At 44.0% G+C, this 20,957-nt stretch overlaps 2 protein-coding genes across 3 annotated transcripts in view; one reads left to right on the forward strand and one right to left on the reverse strand.

Moving 5' to 3' along the window:
* Positions 1-20,957, forward strand: part of DARS2 (aspartyl-tRNA synthetase 2, mitochondrial) — a 1,012,941-nt gene that overhangs the window by 934,697 nt on the left and 57,287 nt on the right. The window lies entirely within an intron of this gene.
* Positions 19-20,957, reverse strand: part of SMG7 (SMG7 nonsense mediated mRNA decay factor) — a 67,629-nt gene continuing 46,690 nt past the window's right edge. Inside the window, exons 15-23 of one of the 2 annotated variants that reach the window (XM_083507055.1) lie at positions 17,071-17,215; positions 15,843-16,243; positions 14,347-14,721; positions 11,707-11,856; positions 7,340-7,420; positions 5,322-5,478; positions 3,880-4,050; positions 3,652-3,800; positions 19-2,269 (exon numbers count right to left, since the gene is read on the reverse strand). In XM_083507055.1, coding sequence (XP_083363181.1) covers positions 2,156-2,269; positions 3,652-3,800; positions 3,880-4,050; positions 5,322-5,478; positions 7,340-7,420; positions 11,707-11,856; positions 14,347-14,721; positions 15,843-16,243; positions 17,071-17,215 — 1,743 coding nt within the window. In that variant the 3' untranslated portion in view covers positions 19-2,155. The remainder of the gene's footprint in view (positions 2,270-3,651; positions 3,801-3,879; positions 4,051-5,321; positions 5,479-7,339; positions 7,421-11,706; positions 11,857-14,346; positions 14,722-15,842; positions 16,244-17,070; positions 17,216-20,957) is intronic. The other variant, XM_083507056.1, reaches the window with a different exon arrangement.

The raw sequence follows: 20,957 nt of genomic DNA on the forward strand, positions 1-20,957 counted from the left end.
GATGTAACTACACAAGGCTGGCTGTAGAGAACATGGTTTAATTAAAGGCAAAGCTGAGTTCAGCAGCTGCAGGTCTCGCACAGACAGACAAAAACACAAAAGAAGCTTACGACACAAACCAGTTTTCTCTGCTGGGGGGGGGATCTTCCCTTCCCTTGAGGCTCCTGACAGCAGGGTGTGTGTGTGTGTGTGTGTGTGTGTGTGTAAGTAAGGGGGAGGAGAATAGGGAGCCCTGCTCAAAAGATCAAGAAAAACATTCTAAACACCAGACTTCTCATGCAGAAATAGGAGCCTATGGGCTGGGACTCTGGCGCTGCTGAGAGAGTCAGATGAGGAACCTGGTCAGGTTGCCTAGGGTGCAAGAATCGGTGGTGGTTCAAACGCTGGAATGTTGCAGCTGCCTCGATGCACAGCTCAAATACACAAACCGGAAGAAGGGTGGGCTGGAAGCAGGGACAGGGCATCAAATAAGCACAGAGGGTATCAGCTGAAGATTACAACCAGGGCAGGAACTTAATCCTTGAGACTTTTGCTTTGGAGGACCATCCTTTAGAGATGTGATGCAGAGCAGCAACACTGCTAGCATGGGGAGGCAAAGGGGGTCCAATTCCTATCCTAGACAGAGCACTATGCATACATCTTCCCTTTTATATCAAGTCTATATGGGGCTGCTCCCCGACTCCACAATGTCCCTTGTGGACCCTGGATGTGCTTTGCTCTGCAGCCATTTCCCAGCTTGCAGATCCTGAACTGACAGACGCGCGCGCGCACACACACACACACACTCCTGCGACTGCAGCAGTTTCTTGTATTTAGGTTGCTTCCGTAACTACGCTGGGAAACAAAAATAAATGCTGTCCTTTTATCCTATGCAAGAAGATTTGCAGTCTTCCTTCTGCGCAAATAAATATATCCAGTGGAACCCTCTGTCCCCATTGTGCACCCTTGTAGGGGCAAGTAGGACGGTTGGCTTCTGTGCGCGGGTTCCATGTGATGTGTCCTCTGCTGCCTTGAACTTCCATTCCAAAAACTTGTGGCTACAGGTGTGTGCAGGCCTGTGGAGTGGGCCTACACCTCTAGGGAGAGGGATTGCACACATCATCCTGTCCAGACTAGCTCTTTTACTCCCCATTATCCTGCTATGACTGTGGGATGCTGTATATGAAGAACAAAACTACAAGCAACCAGCATGGAAAGGGGAAGGGAGAAAGGGGGTGGGGTAGGGTGGGGGGAAAGACACAAAGCTTTTCATCTACCTACATAAAAAGGGAGTCAGGCTGTGAATGCACAGACCAGCTTGCCATTTCATGAGGCTGGTCACTACACTATCATAAAATGTACAGGAATCTGAACCATTTAACTTAAAACCCCGTAGCAGTGGTTTGCTTGCCCTAACGGAGAGCCCTGCAGTGACCACTGCACTTCAGTGCTGGAATCTCTCCCGCTTGGGGTTATTCCAGGGACAACCTCTGAGAAAAAGGTGGAAGTGGTGCTGGAGGGGGCAGATTCTCCTTCACGAAACTCCTTACCTAACTTGGGAGACGGACGCTAGCACCCCCACCCAATCTATCCCCACCCACCTCGGGCTGGACCAGCGACTGGAGGGGTTGCTACACACTGACTACAAAGCACATCTGTGTATGGAAGAATTCAGTGTGGCCTTACAACTGAGAGAGTAATAATTGGAAATTTAGATGTTGAGGAATAAATTTCAACTACATTCTCAGTCAGCAAAGCTATCGGTAATAGACTCCTATTGGTTTCCCCAGAACTGAGGAGGAGGGTCGAGAAGTTCTCAGTGGCTTCTCCCATCTGCTCTTCATTCTCAGCATTTTATTTTCCCACATGGCTGGGGACATGCACGATGGAGAAGGTGAGAGGCGGTGATATCGGGTTACCGTGAGACAAACAGCAGTCCCTCTCTCCCTCCAGAGGGCCCCGGAGGGATGGGAGAGTTCCTGGTGTTGGTTTTCCGTTGCACTGCAGACATTTCCGTGCACACTCAGTGGGTTGGTGGAGCACTTACGCCCTCCTGACGGCAAGGAACAGAAGAGAGGGCTGCCACGCGCACAGGGCCGTGTGAGACAGTCCTGCAAACCCAACATGCCATGATGTATGGAGCTTTTCGGTTGCAAAGGTTGCCACCCTTTCGTTCTCAGTGCGGTGGATTCATGGCACCTTGCCCACGTTGCTGCTTCTGCTTCTGCTGCATCAGCAGCTGCTCCAGGGCAGAAGGTCCAGGGTGCATCATCGAACTGGACCAGATGGACTAAAAAGAAGCACACACCAAACACCCGCTAACGTGAAAGCGAAAGTAGCAAGAGAAAATGCCAAAACGGTCAAAGTAAGTGAACTTCCTTCCATGCTCTCGTCACCCCCTCTCATTTCTACAGTACTGCAACAGTAGGCAACCGGCTTCCCCCCACCCCAGTGTAGTCTCCCATCCCAATTCCCCGCCTACTTTGCAGCACCCTCAACTGCTTTCATGAGGCAAGGTACAGGCAAACAGGTCTTTAACTCCAGTGTAAACAGAAATAAGCACTTCAACCTTTGTTTCTGGCCACACTGGCTAAAGCCAATGGGAGTTGAAGTTCAACAACTTTGGGGTGGGGTGGGGTGGGGTGGGGAGGTTCCTCATTCCTGCTCTACCAGGTAAACGGCAAAGGAGACTTTGGCAGCACCTCTGTCCAGCCTTTTGCCTTAGTCTGAGTGAGTGACTCAGTTGAATAATTAGGAGAGGGCTCTTCCTCAATTTCCTATTGCTGTATACTCTACAGGGAAGTGATTTAAGGAGCCCACTGATGTCTCAGTTCAAATGGGAGCACATTAGTGGACAGAGCAAATGCTGTTGGCCTTTCAGCTCTTGCTAAACTCAAAACATGGCCCCCTAAGAATCAGGTATCAACCAGGACAATAATACTATTTCAGATGTTCAGGTTGTGAATGGAAGTGTTGTTGTAGTCAAACTGCAGCACTTATGCACAAGGGGGAAGGTATCAGCAGACTTGCAGGAGTACATTTTAAAATAAAACCTTGAGGAGGGGGAATCCTCAATTCAAACTGAGCATGCTCAGTGCCCATGAAATGTGGGCTGATGTTGAAGGAAGAGAAGAGGAATACTGCAGCTAAAATCTTGAACAGGGAATACTCAATAATGCAATAGCGCCCCACTAACTTACTATTTTAAAAAGCAGTTAAAAAGAAGAATTAGCCATCACAAAATAATTTAAATTCTTTGTCAGAATAGCTTATCCATATAAAAATGATCAGGAAAGCAATAAAACATGTTGATACCTAAAAGAGGAGTCTAAATCTGTAATTAAGGCTTGACTACCCAAGTTTTAATCAACAACCAGTCCAGAATATAGTTCCTGTGGAAGAATGCAAGATGCCCACGGAATACCAGTCACTGGGAAATGACACTGGAGAGTGCTGTTGCCCTCTCCCTTCTTGCTTGTGGGCTTCCCATTGGCATGTGGGTGGCCACTGTGGAATAAAGGGAGCTGGAACAGAGGGCTCTTCCTATGTTCTCAAGATGTTGTCAGCGGAAGGAACATTTGTATTATTTTGCAGTAAGAAGCAAAACCACCAGCTCAACCTTCCAAATGACTCTTGCAATGTTTTGTCCTGGTGCCCCAATATATAACCTACCTTCAGGCTTTCCATAAGCACAGCTGACGAATCCTCCACAGACGGGCCATGGGCTGACCAGGTACCACTGGGAGTGCTGGCTGGGTGCCAGCTACTCTCTGATGAGGAAGATGTTGCTGGGAGATAGTCCAGGCCAAATCCTCCCATTGCTGAAAGGGAGAAAGGTTAACAAGCAAGTGATCCAACAAACCACTGAAATGATACCTCATGCTAGAACCTCCTGCTCACCTGGCTTATCAGTCTTCCATCGATCTGCGACCCTCCGATCCCTGTTGTCTGGAGTCCCAATGGGCCCAAAGTTGGAAAATGGAACAGAATTGTGGTTGTGGGTTGGAGGAGAGCTTGGCAAGCTGCTTGGGTTAGAGGAATGAGGAGACTGGCTAGCTGGTGTTGAATGATCTATTAGAACAGAAGGTTAGAGAACAAAGTCAACACAATACCCCAAAAAGCACAGATTGCTGTTTTTCGAGTCTACACACACATCTTTGAACTTTTTATATTAAATTGCAGTAGTTCCATCTGGGCCTGGTGTTTTATCCATCTTCATTCAACTTATCTCCAACTGCAGTTCCAACATTGATATGGATGCATTTAACGTTCTCAAATCCTCTTTAGAAACTTTAGGTATATTACAGCCGTTTACAAAAGATTCAATTTTCTCAGGATCTTCCTTCGCACACCAATATAATGCTGTGTAAAATTTTACAAATACCTTTCTTATTTCTCTCAGGCTTATCAAATGTTTCCCTTCATCAGTAATTTTATTATCTTATTTTTCCTTTCCTTTTTAAGTTGCCAAGCCAACAATTTACCTGGCTTATTTGCAGATTCAAAGTTTTTTTTGTTTCATTAATTTTATTTTCATTTCAATCTCTTGCTTCACCAACATTGAGAATTTTGCTTGTAATAATTCGGTAGTCTGCAGTTTCTTTATTCTCTGGTTTTATATTTAATTCCTTCTCTTTGATAATTAATGTGTTCAAAATCTCTTGTCATCCCCCCCCCTCTTTTTTGGTATTTGTTTGATTAAAAAACCTCTCATTACTGCCTCACTAGTATCCCATACTATATTTAAACCTGTTTCTTTGTTAAGGTTGAGGTAAAAAAACTCTTGCAGGGAGCGTTGCCCCTTATTTACAATTTCTGTGTTGTGTAATATCATGTCATTTAACTGCCATCTAAAAGAAGACGACTTCTCACTGCTGTCTTTTGAGTCTTTGCCTGGCTTTGTTTCTTCATTGCAGCATTCTTACATATCAAGCAGACTAACAAAACTGAAATTGTAGCAATTTGGGAAATGGATTTATAATGCTTACATGACAAAACAAGTAGCTGACATGACCAATCTTTGAGTGGGAAACTCTTTGGTCAAGGCATAATTGTTCCGCACCTTTGGAACTTTCTAGAGCTAAACCTTTCTTACAAATTGGTACTTATTGCTTGTCCTTTCAAGTAAAAAAATTGCCAATGCTAGGCTATGCGGAGTGGGGGAAACGGCATTCTGTTCAGTTCACTTCCCAGAAAATACAGCAAGTGATAAAATGGACATGGGCAGCAAGGAAAGAGGGTGGGTTGTGTGACTGCACAGAAGAAAGTCAAACCACGCTTGGGTTCTGAACTAGTTAGTGAAAAATCTTAATATATGTTATACATATATGAAAGTGTATTACCTGAACTGGCTGGAAGAGATGGAGACCATGGAGTACCTTCAAAGAGGGAGTAGAGTGAAGTCTCCTGGTGAGCCACTGATGGAGCGACCTCTGGTTTTGTGCTGGCATTGAGGTTTTTCCCATAAACCTCATTGAACATGCTGTTTGGGTATCTTTCCTGCAAGAGCAAGAGATGAAAATTAAACCTGCTCCCTAGACCTACCCAATACATTATTGCATTTGGGCAGTGAAGTAAGTTTTTCTGTCAGAATCAGGGAAGATATACCTAAGCTGGCAAGCAAATGTTACAGCTCTCACAGCTCGAGAAACATGCCATTTAACAAAGGATTTTTACTGTTATTAAAGACACAGAACTATTTTTGCGTTTCACTACATTTTTTTAAGGAAATCTTTTTAAAAAGAATCAAGGAATTCTGGGTGATAAGGCATAGTTATCACAACTTCATGTGTCCTGAATCACACATTAGAACCACACTGGAGATTATAGCACAGCCCATGGATATAACACAGCCTTGTACCTTTAATCATTTTAACTATTTGGAGGTATTAGAAAAACAACAACACCCAAGTCCCCAATTTTTAAAAAGAGGATTTAAAAATAATAATAATAATAATAATAATACAGAAACAAAATGGTGGTGAACATGTGGTTTGTGGTTTGAAATGGCAAATGCAATGTTTACAGATGTTTTACTTCATCTGAAATAGTTCTGCTTTGGGAAAATGAAATTCTCTGGCAGGTGTGAGCTGGGGAATGACCTGCTCCTTAGAAACTCAATCAGAACAGTGACTCACACAGAGAAATGCAGGGAAGAGGCTCCCGAGTATGGCTGGGCGCTATCAGTGTTTCAACACTGCGGTGTATCGCCAGCCAAACATCATGGTTTGATGATATACTGTGATGTTGAAAAAACAAGCATTGGCCTCTGCCCACGAGACACCAGGGGAAGCTGCCCCAGCTCTCCCCTCCAGAGCTGAGAGAGTTTCACGCAGGCTGGAACAACGCAGCTTGTTTGCGCCACTCAGCTGGGGGGGAGGGAGGGGCTCTTGCCCATCAGCAACCCTGCTCCCCTCAGCTGAGCAGTTTCACAGAGCCCCCCCCCCCCCCGCCCCCTGCTGCCGGCTTGATGGGCCAGCGCTGGGCTGGGGTGTCTCTTAACTGCTTGCCTGAGGCAAGGGCAGCTGCACACTCCTCAGCCGAGCAGTTTAAAGATGCAGAAGGAGGAAGAAGCCGGATCGGCACCTCGCCAAAGGAGCTCTTGACTCCCTCCAGAGGCGCTGCTGGCAGTGGCTGTTTCACCAGAGATCTCCGCTGAGGGAAGCAGACATTGTGCTCTGCTCCTCATACCAAGATATCGCCCAGGTCCACTCCTGGGAGCACGTAGGGCTTTTTCCTCCCTTATTTCTTAAATCTTTTCCTTGAACAATTAGCCGATGAGCCAATTGCAAATTGCAGAATAAAAAAACCAAAAAACGTAACATGAACATATTAGACTGAAGTTAAAGCATCAAATTGCAATTCTTTGTATTATTATTTATTTTAATTTACTCATTATATTTGTTATTAACTTTTTCTTGTCCAAGGAAACTCAAAGTGACTTACAACCATACATTAAAACCAAGGAAAAAATACATTAAAAAAATCAGCAGTTGAAATACCACATGACTCAGGTTGTGAAGCTTTCTTCAAAATTGTATTAAAAGTTGTGAGAGATTATTACCCAGTACATGAGGTGATAAGCTTGTGTTTGCAGTGCACCACTTCAGGTTGTAGAATGGTGTGCATGTCACACAACAGAGTTCTCCAAATGTTAGGCAATTAAAGAAGTAGCCTATCAGAAAGAAACGCCCTAACCCAGAACTGTCAGCACTAGGCAAGGATTTATACTGAAATTCTTCCCCTCCTCCAACATGAGATTCCCATCTGAAGAAGCTTAGTCCAGACTCCTACAAAAATTAACACGTGAACTGATGGCACTGTCCAAAAAGAGAGAGAAGCAATCTCTATAGTTAATTACCTGATTAAGAGAGAAGCCCGTGAGCGACAGGAAAGAAGATGACTGAGACATTAGATCTGATGGTTTCTCCAGCAGCGATTTCTTCAGGAAAAAACATTATGCATTATTGACTGAAAACATGGGTCACATTTCTGGATAAAAACAGATGGTTCTAGCAACCATCATAAGAGTGCTCAAACAATTGTGTGAGAAAAGGAAATGCAGCGAAGACTTTTGCCCAGTTCTTTTGTTACACAACAGAGATGCTTAGAACATACTGTGCAAAATAAATACAGAAGAGTTATTTTGCAAGTGGGAAGCAAGGACGTATTTGCAAATTTGCGAAGGAACTCAGTAAATTGACTAGAGAAATAAAAAGGAAAACACCTGGGGAACGTCATTTTAAAAATAGGGTTTGTCCCAGCACCTCAAATAACACATCATTCAGTGCTTGAAGGCACTTAGACTGTAGTTTGTTAATTAAAATGCTATACTAGTGGTGTGGGCCCTCATGCAAACGTGATTACTTACTGATTGAATTAGCCGTGTTTTCCCAATAATTCCTGAAACTGCCTTGTTCGTTAGAGCACAAAGTGCAAAATATTTTACTGGGTGCAGAATCCTTCATGAGAAATCCAGCTTTCCTTTTTTAAAAAAAACCTAGCAAGTTTCTGCCCTGTTTGTCTTTAAAGGAACAACCAAAACTATGTGACAAATGCCTGCTGAAATATCAAAAACCAGAGGGATGGCTGATATTTGAAATCATTGGCAGCAAAGCTTCATTGCCCTTATAGTTCTTTGCTCAATGATAAATTATGCAAAAGAATTATGCAAAGCTGCTCAATTTGCATAATTCATACAAATCATAATTCAGTCTTGCCTATCAGAAATTTGGGAACTTCCAAATTTTTAATGCCCGGGGAAGATAATTATTTTCCAGCACTGAACACATATTATCCCACCTTCTATGGTGTGTTCCAGTGCAATATCATGTGCTGCCTTGAACTGATATTGACGAGTGCTAGATCTGCAGCAAAGAAAGATGCTCTTCACTGATTTAATCATGCAAATTTCTAATCATAGGTGAATGGTAACCATGTGCCTTTGCTTACACAAATAAAGCCAGCTACGTAATTCAGGACATCAGACCTAAACTGTGATGAGCAGGCGAAGGATACTCTAAAATTATCTGGTAGCAAACCAATGCAAACATTTGCTGGCATGTGTACCTTGTGATGGCTTATGTACCCTGGAACCCAGAACAGACTGAGAATTTTGCTAATGAACTCGATTTAAACATTGACTTTGACAGTCATTCTGGTCAGTTAGTAGTAGTAGTAGTAGTAGTAGTAATAATTTTTATTTATACCCCACCCTCCCCAGCCAAGACCGGGCTCAGGGCAGCTAAATTATTGATTTATAATCAATAATAAAAACAAGTTGATTAAAATACAATTTAAAAAACAAGATTAAAAGACAACATTAAATCATTAGGATGCAGCTTCTTCACAGGAGGAGAAAGGAAAAAGAAAGAGGGGGAGGGAATCAAATTAGCTCCACCCAAAGGCCAGGCAGACTTTGTCTTACAGGCCCTGCAGAAAGAAATCAGATCCTGCAGGGCCCTGGTCTCATGAGACAGAGCGTTCCACCAGGCCGGAGCCAGAGTTGAAAAAGCCCTGACTCTGGTTGAAGCTAATCTAACTTCCTTAGGGCCCGGGACCACTAGGGTGCTGCTATTTATGGACCTTGAGGCTCTCCGTGGGGCAGAGCGGGAGAGGCGGTCCCGTAGGTCCGAGGGTCCGAGGCTGTGAAGGGCTTGAAAGGTCAAAAGCAGCACCTTAAATCTGACCCTGTACTCCACCAGGAGCCAGTGCAGCTTGAAAAGCACTGGGTGAATATGCTCCCATGGCAGAGACCCCATGAGGAGCCTCGCTGCAGCATTCTGCACCCGCTGGAGTTTCTGGGACAGCTTCAAGGGCAGCCCCGCGTAGAGCAAATTACAGTAATCCAAAGTTATGCACTCTTTCTACACCTCGTAGGCAAAAACCATCTTGGCTTGTGGAGGGTTCAGCTCAGGTCATTGAAGAAACTGGGAAGGTAGCTGAAGTAATACCAAAACTAAATGAATGCTACATGGAGAACTATTCACTAAGTTGAACAATTCAATATTACTCATCCAAGCTGGTACCTTGCTGGTGTAATGTACCAGTACCTGAACCTTCAGAAGAGACCACTATACCTTAACACTAAAGAGAGAGTAGGAATGTGTGGGTTTATGTGGCAGAATCTCTATAGGCAGTATATTTTGTGTAGGTAGAAATAAAGGATCAAGTATATCATCCAAAGAGAGATGTCTTCCCTTTTATAACTTAAATTAAACAAATGTCCTGGACTAATACATTTGGTGCTTATGAATGTTAGAAACCTGTTTTTAGTACAAATCAAGCATTTTATACATGGACCACCTCACCTTCCCAGAAATCAAAAGCCTTGAGCCACACTTGAAATACAGTTTATTCACCCACAGTATCCCCACTCAAATGTTCAGGTTCTTTGTAGCCCTCATTGTGCTAATCCACACAACCTCCTTGTGTGGAAGGTTAATTGTTAACCTCCTTTTAGAGGGTAGGAACCAATGCTGAAAGACAACGACCTGCTCAACTGATGAATGCCAATTAAATGCAACGTTCCCTCACACCCCTTCAAGTACTAAAGAGTAATTCCTTGTTAGTGATGTTTCGTGTGGCAGAAATAATGCTGACAACATCTCTGTGCTGGCCCAAACATGGGCAGCATTGCACACTGGTACCACATCCCCAAGTGCTGGCTGAGGTGGAAAAGACTGGCTCAGGCCAATCCATGAAGATGAGGAGCATAGCTTGGGACTCATTTTGGCATAGGAGCTGTAATGTTTCAACTGGCCTACAGTTCATGGCCACAGATATTTGGTCGATGTCTTCAAGAATCCTCTGGGCTACAACGGCACTTGCCAAAATTCCCATTTGGCACCTTGGAGAAGCATTTCAACAGGCCAATTAACAGGAAAAGAGAAATTTCATCAAGTGTCTATCCTCCTAGTTATAGAGAACAGAGTGGATACTTCCCAGATGTGATCAAAATGGTCTTATTCCCTTGGGTTCCATAATGCATGGGTGCGAAACCTGAGGACCTCCAGATTTTGTTGGACTACAATCAGGCCCAGTCAACTGACTGTGATGGTTGGGCCTGAGGGGAGCTGTAGTTCAATGACATCAAAAGAGCCACAGCCTGCTCATCCCCACCATAACACAAGCAACCCTACCTTTGTGTTATGTTTGTGCCCGCGGCTTTTTTATATATATAAAAAAAAAGCTTTAGAATTTCACCCAAGGTAAAAAAAGATAAAAGCCCCTAAAACCCATGATCTTTTTCCTCAGAAGGATACTATATTGAACATGTTACTATCTTATTATACATTCAATAATACATTCAACTCCTCCTGTCAGACAAGTGTGTGAATACCGTATGGTACATTAACATTTATATTTTGACACTTGACAACAAGGCCTCTAGAGGTGAGGCTACACGGATACTTGATCTTATGCTTATATAGGCAGAGGTAACTTGCACAGAGCTAGACACCATCAATGGGCTCAATGAATGTGTGGGCCCCATAAGTTAATTCCTGAAGTTGCCTGGGGATCCTTCAAACAAGGGATTAATGGTCCACATGCAACCTGTGGCGTATATTTTTGCACAGGTGTGCAGGGTAATGTATTCCAGTATCAAAACCCACCAAGCACCTGCAAAACTGAAAATTTGTTTCTCAGTTTCAGTCTCCAACCTCCCATATAGATACAAGCTTATTCATTTGTATTATAAAAGAGAAATGATACAGTTTTGTACAAGATAGTAACTCAACCTGGAATTTCTCAGGAAGGCAAGAGATGGGGATTTGGGTCATCTAGAGTTACCGCTTTTTGATTCTGAGACTGTACCTGCTTAAGAGCTCTGGAACAGGAGCTAAGTCAACTGGAACAGCTTCTCCTGCTCCCTGACGGAGGAGTAGGCCTAGAAAGTCAAGGTAATTCCAAAGAAGAAGTACCACAAGGGAGAAGTTTACTAACAGCCCTCTCTCTTCCAGAGCTTTTAAGGTCTCAGTTGCTGGGTAAGAAAATAGCAATCCTAGGATTGACAAAAGTATTACAGCTATGTTAAAGCTACTTCCTCTTAGCTGATATCTATGATCCTGAGCTTATGAGCTCTGCTTATTTAAATTAAATTAAACTATTTCAGGAAGGGACATGGATTTCATGTGTCCTACTGACCTTTCAGGGAAACGGAATATAAATAAAAAAAGATATGCCAAAATTAGAATGAGAAGCAGCAGAATTAAGTCAAATACATACAAAGAGGCTTCGTCCAGGAAGAGAGGCGAGAGGACCCAGCAGAGCTGGGTAAAGATCAGGAGGATTAGAGAAAACCAGCTCTTCCTCCTCCTCCAAGGCAGCCAGACTCTTTAACAGGTCCGGAGGAAGCAGAGGGGAGCTCTTGGGGTCCTAGTGACAGAAAGGAGCACAGTGAGATGCAGCAAGGAAAGAAGCGACAGCAAGACTAGCAGCAGGTAGGCAAGGCGTCTACGGGAATAGAAGGGGGCCCAGCAGTAATGCAAAGCAGAGAAAGGGAGTGCAAGGAAAGGAAAGGTATGCCAGCATGCAAAAGCAGCTTAAAGAGAGAACAGAGAGGGCCCACGAAAACCAAGGTTTGTTTTAGGAGCAGCTCTGCTACCCACTAAGTTTGAATCTGCATACAGCAAAAATTACGGGGATCTTCTTTGGGAGAATGTGATCTCCACTACTGCAGCAATAAATATGTGGAGAATTAAGGCATTTTGTTCTTCAATGTTCCAATATCTTAGTAGCTTCGTTAAGTGTAGTTAGAACCAAAATGTGCCTGTATGCAGTTCCTGATCATGTGCTCATGATCAGAGCCGGATGAACTACAAGCAGGTTTCATCATCTACAGCATGGAATCTGGGCTTTAAAAATTATTACACAAGCAAGTTTCAAGAATTTGTTGGAAGTTGTGCAGAATGACAGCATGTTCAGGGATCAGATGTTTTGCTCCTTTTTGTGGACAACTACTACTTCTATCTTGGCCTGTCTACATCAGTACCATTTTCTCCATGAATGGCCCATTGCTCAACATTGCTCCTTGCCAAATGCCTCAAATGTGGCATGAGGTCCACACTGAAGGATAAGGAGACTAACCTAAAATTACAGAATTAGATACCCAGGCATATGAAATGCTATTGTTTAGGCCACCTTCTTGAAGACTGTGGTGGCCTTGTAAAGTGTTCCCAGTGAGCTCTCATAGAGTTCTGTTTTATTCTTTGAAATCTGGGCTTCCTGCCTCTGCGTCTTTGCACATACAACCTGAACTCCAGTTTCGTTCTACAGGATGAAATTATAGGCAAAGATTAGCTATAATGGTGTTTGCTTAGCTGAAGGCACAATCAGGGCAACAAATATCAAAAGATGACACAAAAAGGAGGCTCTTTGTCTTCTAACCTTTGGTAGCATTGTAGCACACCACACCAGGGCTTTCTTACAGCCAGCATCTATCAAGATTAAGTTATCAGTGTATTCAGGGATGCAATTGGTCTGCTCAAACAGAACACTGTCTCAATAGATCTGTGGTGGACCACTGCTGCTAAAGACGATTTTATTAAAAAAAAGAGGGAGGGGGTTTGTGCATTGATCATTCCATGAATGTGAGAAACAATGTCAAAGCAAGAGCAATAGCTGCTGCTTGCTTCAGAGTTGCCGAAGATTAAGTCAAGGCCATTTCTAAAAGCAAATAGGGTATTTATACTGTCATTTGGTTTCTGCTCTGCAGAGAAGCCTGCATATAGGGGTGCAGACAACTGGCAAGCAAGGTGTGAATTCCTCTATCCAACACTTTTTAATACAGGTCTTGTTTGGAAAGGACCAAGTGCCCTATCAACACATGCCAAGTGCTGGGCCTCTTCCACCTTTTCACAAGTTTCCGCTTTCTGGCAGCATCCACTTTGCCACCTTAAGTGACACTTGTGTTTCTTCTTCAATCTCCGTCCTCCCAGACTGTGCCAAGAGCCAGCACTGCCAGAGGGAATTACTATATTTGCTTTTCTCTAGTTATACTTGGGTGATATCTAACAATTCAAATCATGCAGGTTCTCTGTGATAAAATTTGAAAAGCCTCAACAAATTGTGTTGATTTGTAAAGTTCTGGCAGAAATCCATGCTCAAACCAGACTTTACAGCTTTCCCAAGTTAATATTCAAGTGCACATCCCTTGCCAAGATGACTTCCCGGGGCTCCATCCTAGTGGCAGGCAAACATGGAGTGGTGTGTGGGAGATTATGAGCTTTACATGGGTTGTTTGATATTACAGTTTCAGCAGCATCTTAAAAAAAAATGTACTGTGGTTCTTATTTTGTACCTCACAATATAAAAACATGTGTACATTATATGCCCTCGATCTTGACGCTTGGGAAGAGGATGATTGAAGCTGCACTCTTCTTGGGGGAGGAAGGAGCCATTGCAGCCACTACCAGCTGTCTGTTGCCTAGATAGGGCAGGGGGTTTCTTGCTTGCGGCTCCTGCCCCACGCACCATCCCTCGCTCTCTCTCTCTCTGTGTGTGTACATGTGTAGATAGCTTGAAAAGTTGAGTAGGTTGTTTTGGTTTGTCAGTGTTATCTTAAAAATGATGCTAAACCAAGTTAGTTGATTTTTTGAAAAAGTGCTTTTTGAATGCATTTGTTTTTTTAAAAAACACACGCGCACCCCCCCCAATAGAATCAACAACCTAGAGATTAATCTGTTTTTACTAATTGGTAATCCTGTGAATCACCACAAACTGCTGCACTGAAAGCAACTTCCTCTGAAGTTACAGTGTTTCTTGCCTTTGAGTAATAGGAGGAGCTAAACCCACTTGGAGACATCTATCACTCAAAGGAGAACCACTCTCCTTTTCCTGAAGATCATCAATTAATCACACATTTACCTCAAAACCCATCCTAGGCACTGGATCCTGCTCTGGGCGGAAGACTCCTGGCTGACGTTTCCCTCTGCGGTCCATGTTAGCTTGCTGCTGCGCCATCATGATGCGGTTATCAGCCATGCCATAGGAGTCCCAGTAAAATTCTGGCCCCTTAACCTCTGAGGGATTCTGATTATATGGCTCCATGGGGAAAGGCTTCATCTTCTTCTCCAGAGGCTGCTGCTGTTGCAGGAGGGGAGGCTGCATGGACTGTTCAAACAGTTTTAGGGGGTCTTGGCCCTGAAGATAGTAGGGCTGCTTCACAGGCATGATCTTCCCCAACGGGCCTTGGACCTGAGGAGGATTCCACAGCTGCTTGGAGGAGTCTGCCTGGGAATACTGAAGTACAAGCGCCTCTGTGTTCAGCACAATTCATTATGCAAAACTAGAGAGCATCTGACTAATTTAGGTTTCTAGCTACCAAGAGACCAACCGTGGCAAGCTGCATATTCTCTTTCTGCCAAAAACAGCCTGCAATTTTGTTTCTCTGCTTTGGAGTTGATTAGCTGATTGAACCCCTTGACTTGATGAAGTAGATTCCGCAAGCAACATTGCACAGAAAAATACTATTGGTTCCTCCCTGTCCAAAAAGGCCTGCTACACTCTCTGTGCACCACCTGATCTGAGAGCACAACATGCCACCACCTGATCATGTGCAATGTACTTGAGCAAGGCTGCACATTCTGTGCCACTGAGCTGCAAAGCTTATGGCTTTCATTTTGAGACCTCGTGTTCCGGAGAAAATCCAAGGAAATGTTTCAGAACCCACACAACAGGTGAACCTTCCAACACGAGGCTTCACCTGTTATTAAAGGGAAAGGAATTCATGCAGGCACTTAGCCATGCGAAAGTTCCGCGGTTTGAAGGGCTGTACCTACCAAAATTCCCTCCCAGATGCAAGGGGCATAATACTAGATAAATAATATAAGTAAGTAAATACTTTTAATTAATAATTCTAATGATATAACAATAATCATATATGATAAAAACAACAGTACAGTGCTTTCAAGTGCTCACATGTGATCTACAGTTGCAAACCTTACAGAAACTCTGTAAGGTTATTAAAGCTATAGGAAGCCTAATATTCAAAAGGCTAGCCACCCCAAATTTAAAGGGAGCTTCAGGGAAAGCTTCGGTCAAACTTAAAAGGATTAAAAGCTGTTCTTCTCTCAGGCACTTTTGGGCAGAGAGGGGGGCCTTCAAAGGAGTAACAGGAAGTCCACAGGCTCCTGCACTGCTGCCCTGTCCCCACATTGCAGTTAGGCTCCTACTTTATTTGTACATTCTCCCCATCTGCTTGCCCATTCCTTCTCTCCATCCTTGCTTGCACCTTTCCATCAGAGCTACTCTTATCTGAGCAAAGAACCTGCACTTCCCTGACCAAAAACCAGATTTGCACCTGCAGATGCAATCTAGCCCAGATTGGATCCCTCTGGCACTTTCTTCTCCTTAAGGCTCACCTGCTGGAATCCGGAGTGGTGTGGAGGACTCTTCCCTAAGGCCTGGACAGCTTTTGTAGGGGACTGTTGTTGTTGTTGCTGCTGCTGCTGCTGCTGGGCCAGAGCCTGGACCTGCAACTGGCTTGCAGCCTGTGCTGTTGCCTGAGCTGGTAAGGATGCAAGGGACTGTTGAGAAGGGGATGGTGCCTGAGGTCCCTGGTTCATGGGGCCTGGTCCAGAGGGCCGCTGCTGGCTGTAAGGAATGTGGGATGGTTTCCCAGCTTGCACCTGGTTTCCTGCAGGTGAATGAGCTGCAGACTGAAGAAAGGTTCCTGGGACAGAAACGCCACCTGGGAAAGTATATCCTGAGCCCATAGGGAAAGCCACAGGAGGGGGGATAACATAGGTGGGAGGTGGGAAGCCTGGGGAAAAGAAAAGAAAGACAGACAAACAGACATTTCTTTTAAAAAGGAATTTTCACGCACGGAATGCTTAGGGGGCTCTTCAAGTGTTACTTCCGGTCTCCTCTTCCAGGATTCTCCCCTGTGAATGGGCCTTTGGCTCCTCCCTGGTCCCACTCTTGCCAGATTTAAGGAGACCCACATTCAAAATCAGCATCTGATTCAGCCATTTATCTCTGCAGTAAGAGAAGTGGGAGTGTGGGGGGGGGGCATGTATACAAGCAAGCCTGCAGCTCCAGTTCCAACCCCTTTTGGGGAAGGATTCCAGGATGGAGTGGGCTGCCACATCCTCTCAGACCCACAGTGATGGCTTTCACCTTCGCAGCTGTATACTACACGCAAAGCAAACACTTTGTCACATTATGGGCTGCCTGTTCTGCACATTACTTTTTCAAACACCAAGATTAATATCTGTGACAAAAAGGTAAGCTTTTCGTGACAGCAGAATTGTCTTTTCCACCATAGGTATGCACATTGAGAAAATTATGTGTGAGGTGGCTTTCCACTCTGTGCACCTGTGGCAGAAAACACACATGTGCTATTATCTAAACATTGCAGAGAGATCATTACTATGCACCTGGGTAAAGATCATGCAATATAGTACAGTGCTAGGCATCTATCATGCCCACTTGTGTTCCAGTTAAAGGAAGTCAGAGCATTTTTACAAAGAAACCTTTTCTGTTTTATTTTCCTACATAGAAAAAGATAGGTGGAAGGCATCAGCACACAACATCATGAGTTTTAAACAAGGATAGATATGATTTTAATACAGAGCACATGGCTTTTACCTGGCCGGCTTGGAAGAGGAGGGAAAGCTCCTGGGTGATGGATGGGTATGAACTGGGAGTTGCTGGCCTGGTTGGGAGACTGAGTGACTGGCGTTTTCCTGGCTTCAGACACGGGAGTCTTCCTCAACTCAGTCTGGGATTTTACCTAGGAAGGCAAGCCATTTAAGCATTAATATTACCTGTCCACACCTTCTTATGGTAAAACTAAAGCATGATTACAAGGCATTGATTCTTTCCAAGTAATTCTAGTTCCCCCTTTGCTATACAGAAGGGACCCAAAATTGCTGGGTTTCCCCGATAGTCAAGCCAAAATTTGTGGCCACCTTCAAAACTCAGTATGAGGTCCAGGCCAATCCCCTCCCCTCTCCCGCTTAGAGCTGGGAATCCAGCCCTGGCCCTTCTCTCCACAGGGGAGATGCAGAGGACCTTCCTTCGGATCTGCACTCGGAGGGCCTCGGAAACAGAGTCAAAGCAAAGCCCTGGCTTCCTTCCAATCTTGGGAACATGATAGGGGAAGTGTTTGTCCCAGTAGTTTTGCTCACGGCTACAGAGCATGTGAAACTAGAAGGACAAAACTCACCTCCACTCCCTGCTGACAGATAGTCTAGGTTCCATGAATGCAAACTCCAGCCTATTTGTCTGAGAAACAGGAGATAAGCTCAGCTTTCAAAAGATAGCTCAAACACCTTTACTTTCCTGCTCTGGCACAAATTGACCTGTGTGTCGTGTGCATTTTACATATAAATCTATTATGCAAGGATTTTTAAAAGATCACTTTAGATTGCAACCCTACACTCACTTACTTGGGAGTAAGCTCCACTGAAGACAATAGGGACATTTCTCATTGAAATACATTTTTATTACAGAATTAGTGCTAACTGTTTCTGCACACCAAAAACAAATGACAAGGAGTATTTTGTAGCAGTTTCAGCATGCTAGAGACCATATATAATAATATACCACCACTGAATGCGCATGAAGAGGAGTATTAAAATGCAAAGGTAGTGTGAGCCAACAATTAAAAAGATTTTTTAAAGAAAAGGTTTTTCAGCATTCATCTAACCACTGGATTTCCCCCCTTTTTTACTCTACTTCCAATGAAGTGTAGCAAATCTCTAACTAGAAACATCATGTCTCTGCAAGGAATGTAAGCTTCGATCAGGCTTGGCTTAGGTATCCCCAACCTTTTCAGACCTAGGACTCACTTTTGACTCAAAGATGCATTTGGGGACCTATTTCCTTTTTTACCATATATTTGCATGATAGTAGAGTCTCTGTTGTGAACCACCTTGGATCAGGCCACAATCCACTAGTGGGTCTCAACTCACCAGTTGAAGAACGGTTGTTTATACAATACTGTGGGTGTAGAGGTGCTAACCTTAAGGGGGGAATTGCACTCATCTGCCACATCTGCTAGGCATGTCAGATGTTTACATGCTAGGTACAATTTTTTGGACATTATGCATGTTGGGATTTTATGCCTGCAAGCTCCATATAAATGTTACAATAGGGACACGGGTGGTGTTGTGGTCTAAACCACAGACCCTCTTGAGCTTGCAGGTTGCAATTTGAGTCCGCGCGACGGGGTGAGCTCCTGTTGCTTTGGCCCAGCTCCTGCCAACCTAGCAGTTTGAAAACATACCAATGTGAGTAGATACATAGGTACTACTGCAGTGGTAAGATAAATGGCATTTCTGTGTGCTTTGGCACGTGTCACAGTGTTCCATGTGCCACAGTGGTTTAATCATGCTTGCCACATGACCCAGAAAGCTGTCTGCAGACAAACACTGGCTCCCTCAGCCTGAAAGTGGAGATGAGCACTGCATCCCATAGTCAAATTCGACTGGACTTAACCATCCAGGGGTCCTTTACCTATAAACGTTACATCTAATATGGGCTTTCTCAAACTTGGGTCCCCAGATGTTGTTGGACTACAACTCCCATCATACCTAGGCTAGCAGGTCCAGTGGTAAAGGATGATGGATGTTGTAGTTCTCATCATCTGGGGACTCAAGTTTGAGAAAGGCTGATCTAAGACAAGGAAGCCTGGCGGGCCCACCCGCAGGACAGGTGGGTTCTGGGGTTGAGCATGATCCCGCTTCTGCACTGAACACAGCCTCTACAGTACAAATGGCACGGGCCATAGAATGAAGTTAGTGTCTGATCCTCACTGCCTTGTATTAATACAAACTCCATTTCTTTCACCATCAGCTGCAGGCTCAAAAGTGACAGATCTGTTATATTGAGACTGAGGGAAAGTCCTTAATGTTACTTTTTTATAAGCCACTTAGCCAATAAATAGCAGAATCAAGTGGCTGAACAGGAGAATTTGAAGATTAAGGAGGAATCATCAGGGTTCTTAGCTAGAGATTAAATAAAATACTCAGATACCAAAGGATTGCTAAATGGTTTAAGATTAATGCTAAGCTTACATCTCCCTGCATTACATGTCCTGTACCTTGCTAAGAATATTATTTCCTTGAGGACATAGGTATGTTGCAGTGTTCCTTTTATGCCAATACTTTGATTGTGGTCCTTTCACCTCTTGCCTCAAATGTTGGCCTATGACTCAGCCCTTTCAAGTGGTGCTACTCCCTGTGCACCCAGAAAAAAAGGGAGGTACTGACCCACCTGAGTTTCCCTTCTTCTTGTAAAAATGTTTGAAGGAGCAGGTGAGTCAGTACCACTTTTTCTGGGTGCAAGGGAAAAAATCACTCAAAAAGGACCACAGGCCAGCATTTGAGACAAGAGATGAAAGGAAAAAGCTCCTCAAAATACATTTAAGAGGTTCTAGTTTCAGCCTGACAAGTAATTCCCCAAATTTACTAGCCCACAGTATTTTTTATTCACCTGTTAACCATTCTTTTATTTCACAAATTTATTGTACACAATAAGGAAAGAAAAAAGAGGAATTGTCTTCCAGTTGACGAAGTCTTCACGTGAGCAGGCAAGAGACCATTTAAGCCGCCTTAATTCCTATATGCTTTCCTTTGAATAACCAAGTCATTTAAAAAAAACAGGGAGAATGAGACTAGACAAGTTTCTATCTCTTGTCCTTCTCTAGGACACTGAAAGAACTGTCTTAACCTAACCCTGTTTAAATATGGAAGTTAAAACACTTCCTCAATTGTCAGAAAAGTGATGAAAAGATACAAACAAATATAACTGGTGCCGAAGCAATTTACTGTTGAAAAGGTCAAAAATATTTTTGGAAACTAAGAGGGCAGTTGAAGACTACTTCTTCAATAGCTACAGCTACAGCAATAGCTACAGTTTCAGCATTAACAAAGCATCATAGAGGACTAAAACTGAAAACTGATTAAAGCTATTCTTTTGCTGGTGTGGGAAGGAGAAGAATATACCAAAGAACAAATACCAAAAGAATTCATGTCTATCAGCCTTATCAATCAATGAATGCCAAAGAACATCAACAGTGATGCTGAATGATCAAAGAAGATGGCAGTGGTTAAAGTAAGAATAAAATAAAATCCCACTGTAATATAGTAAAGGTAAAGGTACCCCGGCCCGTACGGGCCAGTCTTGACAGACTCCAAGGTTGTGCGCTCATCTCACTCTATAGGCCGGGAGCCAGCACTGTCCGCAGACACTTCCGGGTCACGTGGCCAGTGTGATAAGCTGCATCTGGTGGGCCAGCACAGCACACGGAAACCGCTGGTAAGCGGTCCCTATTTATCTACTTGCACCCGGAGGTGCTTTCGAACTGCTAGGTTGGCAGGCGCTGGGACCGAACGACGGGAGCGCACCCCGCCGCAGGGATTCGAACCACCGACCATGCGATCGGCAAGTCCTAGGCGTTGAGGTTTTACCCACAGCGCCACCCGCGTCCCAGCGCCACCTGCGTCACGTAATATAGTACAATTCACAAA

This window comes from Podarcis liolepis (assembly GCF_965112155.1).
Source record: "Podarcis liolepis genome assembly, chromosome: 6".
Lineage (NCBI taxonomy): Eukaryota > Metazoa > Chordata > Lepidosauria > Squamata > Lacertidae > Podarcis > Podarcis liolepis.